This window comes from Carlito syrichta, unplaced genomic scaffold (assembly GCF_000164805.1).
Source record: "Carlito syrichta isolate Samal-C Ts95f unplaced genomic scaffold, Tarsius_syrichta-2.0.1 Scaffold135806, whole genome shotgun sequence".
Classification (NCBI taxonomy): domain Eukaryota; kingdom Metazoa; phylum Chordata; class Mammalia; order Primates; family Tarsiidae; genus Carlito; species Carlito syrichta.
The window spans coordinates 8,279-15,696 of NW_007079902.1; the positions used below are offsets into that span (position 1 = coordinate 8,279).

Genomic DNA, 7,418 nt, shown 5'->3' on the forward strand with positions numbered 1-7,418 from the left:
CCACCCGCTGAATTTAATCCCAGAGGTGCCTTCTCAACACCAGTGCTGCCACGCCCTTTCCCGCAACATTTTAACACACACACAAACTTCATGTCTTACTCAGGAGCTCAGCTTGCTTTTTGAACGTGGGCTTTGGGCTGACTTGCAGAAGCCTGTAGTGACAGAGCGACAAAAAATTCAATGCTCTGTTTTCTTCAGTACAAAAACTACCAAGTACTATGGCTGAAAAACATGTGGTGATGGAAGAACTAGGCGAATGATTCTCATTTGGAGGTTATAGTCAAAAAAGGACTCGAGTTTATTTCCGGGGAAACAGCACTGCTCTGGGTCGATCAAAGTCTGAAGGGTGCAGTCTGTGTCAACTGAAATTCCTGAACACAACGTAAAATTCCAGGTAATGGCTCTGGATGCAGAAGACACAGGCCGTGTTTCACAAGGGTGTTTGGCGGTGGCTGATGTTCTGTTAGCCCTAAAGTGTCTGTACACACACCCACGAGCATCTGCTTTCTTAAGAGGCAGAGAAGCTTGGATTCAACAACTTCTGGTTCCGTGAAAGCAAAGTCCAAATGACTGGAATCAAAGGAACCCCCTACTCGCCAAAAATCCACAAAATATTCACACCAGATAAACCAAGATTAACTCTCCTATAAAGAGAAAAAAAAGTTGCATTACAATTGCTTGCCAAGCATGTAAGGTCTTTTTTAATACCCCAAACAAGAATCTTGGAAGTCAAACATGTATAATTAATGAGAGTTAATATGACTCTTCAATGAATTGTGTGACACATGCTTTATCAGGTAAATTGTAATAACAGAAATTACTTTTTAAACTGTGTGTAGAACCGAAATTTAGAATGAATAGATTTATGGAGTACTGAAAATTAATTTTTCAGCAAACTTCAAGAACAATTCACCAGGTAATAGAGAAAGCTAACATGAATTTTAGCAAGTAACATTAAAGTAAAAGCGTCCATTCAATTTTTAAAAAGGACGCAGAGATGCCAGGCCTCTTAGGCACCGAAACATGCAACTGAAATCCACTCATTGTTAGAGATGCTTTTCCTTAGTATGTCTGCAACAACACCCTCTTGCGTGCAACAGAACAGACTTCTCTCGGGTCACAGGACTGGGTTCAGAGTGCGAAGGAAGGAGAGGAATGAGCGAGAGAATCGTGCGTCCAGCAAAGTCAACGCCAGCAGGCAGCGCCCACGGCAGAAGGGTCAGCATGCTGCAGGCCTGTCCTTGGGAACCGTGAGAGTCAGGCCAGAAGGAAAAGCAACCTGAGTTCCCAGGACAGCTTCTGGGACACGGCTTGGGGGCCCCAGGGACCTGTTCGTGTCTGTTATGAGCTTCAAGCCCTGTAAGACCTTTAAAACTAAAAGAATGCACTCACTGACAAAAATGGAAAACACAGCTGTGTGACCAAAAACGCCCTCTAGCACGGGGACTCTCTTCCAACTGTGCCCGCCATTTCCTCACCCCCTCAGCGCTGGAAGTGATAAACCTAACTGCACAGAGAAGAATGTTGACTTTTACTCCGTACGCAAGCTCAGCATCACTTCATGTTTATCAGCTGTGTGTATACTCTTCTGTGGAAATCCTTCATGGCTTTGCCTATTTTTCTGTATTTTCTCTTCTAATATATTTACATGTGCTCTTTATATATGACACACATCAGTCAGGGTGTGCTACATGTGCTGCAGTCTACACGCTGTCTCAGTGTCATTTAGCTTTAAACTCTGTGTTGTCTGTTGCTTAATAGAGCCTTAAGCCACATGCAGTCAATTCCGTCTAGAACTCCTTTTCCTTTTGGAAGCAAGACATGTGCCTGATTCCATGACAGATATCTGGCGTTACACTGATAATGTATTTAGATCTATCTGTGGCTTCACTGGCATGATTCCAAATGGACTAGGTCTGAGCCACCCGTTTCCTTTAGGTTACAAAATTGTAGATTTAATTACCCTGATTATTTTAGAAAGTATTAAAAAGACTCATTAGTCACTGATAAGCTTAATAATTTCAAAATTTTCCCCCTTGGGCTGAAAAAAACACAAATAAATAAAACACATGATTAGTTTTAGTCCAAATTGCTTAGTTTTCCATATACAAGTTGCTCATTAAGGGCAGATAAGCACTCCAAAAATTATGTCAATTCTGGGCTGGGTGTGGTGGCTCACACCTGTAATCCCAGCACTTTGGGAGGAGGAGGCAAGAGGATTGCCTGAGCTTAGGAGCTCAAGACCAGTCTGGGCAACTTGGTGGGATCTCATCTCACCAATAAATTTTTAAAAATCAGCTGTGTGTGGTGGCACACACCTGTGATTCCAGCTACTTGGAAGGCTGAGGCGGAAGAATCACCTGGACCCAACAGCTGAGGCTGTGGTGGCTGTGAGTGTGCCACTGCACTCCAGCCAGCCTGGGCGAGAGTAAGACTCTGACTCAAAGAAAAATAAATAAAAAGAAAGAAAGAAAGAAAATAGATTAAAAATCAGGCTAGGCACAGTGACTCACACCTACAATCTTAGTACTTTGAGACGCAACATGGGAGGATCATTTGAGCCCAGGAGTTCAAGTCCTGCCTGGGCAAAATACTGAGTCCCTGTCTCTAAACAAAACAAAAACAATAATTACCTGGACATGGTGGTACGCCTATAGTCCTGGCTACACCAAGACTAAGGTGAGAGGATTGCTTGAACCCAGGAATTTGAGGCTGCAGTGAGCCATGATCACGCCACTGCCCTCCAGTCTGGGTGAGAGAGCAAGACACATCCCTTCAAAAAAAACTTTTTAAATAAATAAATCTCCGTGTGGACCAGCCATGTGTCAAGTGCTCAAGGCCACATGTGGCTGGTGGCTCCTGTGCGGGGCAGCACAGTCCAAGGACGCAGATCAACTCTAAGTTCCTCACAGGACACCCACCCAGACCGGAAAGAGGCACACAGGTCGGCAGCAGAGCTGACCATGGGGCCTGCGCCAAGCCTGCCCCTGCTCTCCGTCAGCCTCAGGCTACTCAACAGAACAGAGCTGGGCCCGGGGCCCTGGCCTTCAGGCTCCCAGACCAGGTGTGAGGGGTCTCCCAGCTTTAGACGGGGACTGCTTATTTCAAATGTGATTGGAGACACTAACATTTCTAACCATCAAAATGACAACACAATTCTGAGTTTGCTGCAACACGTGAGCTTCGTTACTAAATACATGAGTGATTCAGACTATTTTCCCTCCCAGTTAACAATATTATAGAATGGGGCCAACTCAGTCTCTCTGGAAGTGGAAACATTGTGCAGAATGATTTGTGCCTGATGTGGAATGGCTTGGGGAAAAAAAAAAAACTCCATTTAAAAAAAAATTTTTTAGCTGGGCTCGATGGCTCAGCCTGTAATCCCACACCTTGGGAGGCTGAGGTGAGTGGATTGCCTGAGCCTGTGGGTTCGAGATCCGCCTGGGCAACTTGGTGAGACCTCATCTCTACAAAAATAAATAAAAAAAAAATTAGCCGGCTGTGGTAGCGTGCGCCTGTAGTTCCGGCTACTTGGAAGGCTGAGGCGGAAGGATCGCCGGAGCCAGCAAGTCGAGGCTGCGGTGGCCGGGAGCGGCCACTGCACTCCAGTCTGGGCGACAGAGTGAGACTCCAACTCAAAAAGTAAAACATCAAATAAGTAAATAAAATAAAAACTTTTTAAGTGTCAAGAGCCTGATTTTTATATCTGTCTCGAGCTGTTCCTGCAGGGCCGATGGTGCGTCCACCTGCCTTTCACCATGGGGCTCTGAGGAGTTAATGCCAAGACAGCAGGGCCGGTTAGTGGCAGACTGAGCTCACACTAGAAGCTGAACCTATTACTGTCCAGCCTACGATCTTCTCAGAAGTCAACGCTGCTGCCTCCTGCAGAAGCTTAACAGGGAGAACATCAGTAAATATGTTAACCTCTTAAATTCTTAAAGCACAAATACCTACCCAAGCATTCCTGACTCTTTTGTCTTTATGATGTAGAGAAACATTAACAATGTGTGAAACATATTATTTCTGCCCTGGAACAAAGACAAAAGAACCAAGATTTAAACCAAACCAAAAAGATTCCATCAGGTGAGTAAATACAGATCTTGTCAATTCATGTTCTACTAACTCAGGCTTTCACTCATTCATTACATAGTGCCCAGACTTTGTGCTGTGGAAAGACAGAAAGGATGCCTGTTGCCAAGGAGCATGAGGGGCAGGAGGAAAGGCAGACTGTATCAGGGATTAAACAAGGCGTGAGGAACATTCTGGGAGCAGGTGCAGGTGCCGGGCCCAACCTGGACCGGCAGACAGGGAGCGCCTCCCTGAGGCACAGATGACTGAGCCCCAAAAGATGAGCAGGAAGGAGACGTATCGAGGGGAGAGGCTCCAGAGGGGCAGCACTGGCAACAGCCGGGAGGAGAGCTATGCGGAGGCAGGTGCCCTGAACATGACACCCACAAAGGCTCCCATCCAAAACCAGCAGCATAAACAAACAGGAGGGCGGGGCTAGAAAAGCTTCCTGTCCTCCTTTAAAAGGCATCCCAGAGGCCATGCGAGTTGGCTCAGCCTGTAATCCCAGCACTTTGAGAGGCTGAGGCGAGTGGATTGCCTGAGCTTGTGGGTTCGAGACCAGCTCAGGCAACAAGGCAAGACCTCCTCTCTACAATAAATAAAAAATCAACCAGGAGTGGTAGTGTGCGCTTACAGTTCCATCTACTTGGAAAGCTGAGGCGGAAGGATCGCCAGGGCCCAGCAGGTCGACGCTGGAGTAGCCGTGAGTGTACCACTGCACTCCAGCCTGGGCAAAGTGAGACACTAACTCAAAAAAAAAAAAAAGGCTTCACAGAATACCCTCAAGTGTGTAACTAAGGTGTTAGATGTAAATGCATTTATAACCAAGGGTACACTAAGTAGTGTCCTGCTAGCACTAAAATCAAATTATTATATGTTGGTCTGTAAACACAGCTTCTAATTTAGATTTCCAATTTACTGACAACTCGTTGCCCCCCCCAAAGAAAAAGGAGTAAAACTGCTGAATGAATACATAACCTAATACAATAACTTTTCTCATAAAGTAATTTAATAGTATATTACTCTTAGCCGGGCGTGGTAGTGCATGCCTGTAGTTCCAGCTACTCGGAAGGCTGAGGCGAAAGGATCGCTGGAGCCCAGCAGATCAAAGCTGCAGTGGCCGGGAGCGGCCACTACACTTCAGTCTGGGTGACTGAGTGAGACTCCAACTCAAACAAAACAAAAAACAACAATAGTATATTACTCAAAAAGTCTTGAAAATATTCTGTGACCTGGAATTACACTTTTGGAATTCTGAGCTAAAGAAACAATCCAAAAAGCAGACAGTTATCTGCATGAGGATGAACACTCAGCAGTGTTTATAAAAATGAAAAGTTTAAAACATCCTCAACAGCAGGGGAATGAATACATTACATCAGTTAAGTTTTTTCTTTTTGAGTCGGAGTCTCACTCTATCGCCCAGGCTGGAGTGCAGTGGCACGCTCACGGCCACCACAGCCTCCACCTGCTGGGCTCAGGAGACCCTTCTGCCTCAGCATTCCAAGTAGCCGGAAGGTGTGTGCCACCACGCCTGGCTAATTTTTTTTTTTTTATTAGACACAAGGTCTTGCCATATTGCTCAGGCTTGTCTGGAACCCCCGGGCTCAGGCAATCCTCTCTCCTCTGCCTCCCAAAGTGTTGGGATTACAGGCTTCAGCCACTGCCAGCCAACAAGTATTTTTATGAAGACATTTAATGGTATGAAAAATCATGTTATAAAGTTTATATTAGGATATAAATATACAATTTTTTTGGGGGTGGTCAGAGTCTTACTCTGTCGCCCAGGCTGGAGTGCAGTGGCACGCTCATGGCCACACCGCAGCCTTGACCTGCAGGGCTCAGGTGATCCTTCTGCCTCAGCCTTCCAAGTAGTTGGAACCATAGGCATGTGCCACCACCTGGCTAATTTTTTAAAAAATTTATTGTAGAGACAAGGTCTCGCCAAGTTGCCTAGGCTGCTCTTGAAGCCCTGGGCTCAGGCAATCCTCTCGCTTCTGCCTCCCAAAGAGCTGGCATGACAGATGTAAGCCACCCACCCGGCTAAATAATATTACTTAATCCATAAAAACATCAAAATGAACAGTGAGGCAAAGAGAAAGTTAATTGAGACAATTACCTGCTGTTGACTGTGCAATGCTGTTGCTGATTTATGTAGCTGGTAAAATTTTAAGTTGGTCATTTTTTGTTGTGATTAGTGTTGTATACTTGGATTTTGGTCTTTCAGGGCTTTCACATTTCAAAGAGAAAAATAACTTGCCATAATTATGGAAAGTGAAGAAATATATGCTGATGAGATTTTGAGGTCGCAGGTGAATCCAGTAAACTTATTAGTGATAGTGAGACAGACAGTGATGTGATCATGCAATGTAACTGAAGCAATACATATATATTCAGTGTATAATCCAAATAAAATACAAAGTATGGAATGCTAGTCAGAGTGGTTTCTGAGGCAAATACTGGATATGTCTGCAACTTTCAGCTGTGTTTTGAAAAAGGTGACAACTTAAAAAAGACCATTTCACTTGTGCTTAATGACAGAAATTTGCAGCACCAGCTTCAGATTTTTAAAATTTTTATCTGCTCTCAGTATTAGGATAGTGAAAAATCTGCCAATTGTGAATGTGCTAAAAACACATTTCCCTTAGTTTTATAAGTTTACCATTTGTTCTTTAAACAAAAGACGCTATTTTTTTTTTGAGTTGGAGTCTCACTCTATCACCCAGGTTGGAGTGCAGTGGCACGCTCATAGGCACTGCAGCTTCGATCTGCTGGGCTCTGGTAAGTCTTCTGCCTCAGCCTTCCAAGCAGCTGGAACCGCAGGCACGTGCCACCACACCCAGTTAATTTTTTGACTTATTACAGAGATGAGGTCTCACCAAGTTGCCCAAGCTGGTCATGAACCCCTGGGCGCAGGCAATTCTCTCACCTTGGCCTCCCAAAATGCTGAGAATATAGGCTTGAGCCACTGTGTTCGGCCAAAAGACACTAATTTTATAAACACTGTCAAAGCAAGTCACTCATGGCATTCTCTAATAGTAACTTCTAGGCCAGGTGTGAGGGCTCATGCCTGTAATCGCAGCCTTTGGAAGGCAAAGGCGAGAGGACTGTTTGAGCCTGGAAATTCGAGACCAGCCTGGGCAACATAGCAAGATCTTGTCTCCACAAAAAATAAAAATAAATAGCCAGATGTTGGGGCACCAGCCTGTAGCCCCAGCTACTCAGGCAGATGGATTGCCAGAGCCCAAGATATCAAGGCTGCAGTGAGCTATGATTGTGCCACTGAACTCCAGCCTGGGGACAGAGTAAGAGCCAGACTCAAAAAAAAAAAAAAGAAAAGAAAAAAAAGGAGG

General features: G+C 45.0%; 1 protein-coding gene across 2 annotated transcripts in view; it reads right to left on the reverse strand.

Moving 5' to 3' along the window:
• Positions 1–279: 279 nt before the first annotated feature.
• The window catches only part of TMEM209 (transmembrane protein 209), a 36,207-nt gene continuing 29,068 nt past the window's right edge, over positions 280–7,418 (reverse strand). The window contains exons 13-14 of one of the 2 annotated variants that reach the window (XM_008049589.2): positions 3,955–4,028; positions 280–644 (exon numbers count right to left, since the gene is read on the reverse strand). In XM_008049589.2, coding sequence (XP_008047780.1) covers positions 590–644; positions 3,955–4,028 — 129 coding nt within the window. In that variant the 3' untranslated portion in view covers positions 280–589. The remainder of the gene's footprint in view (positions 645–3,954; positions 4,029–7,418) is intronic. The other variant, XM_008049590.2, reaches the window with a different exon arrangement.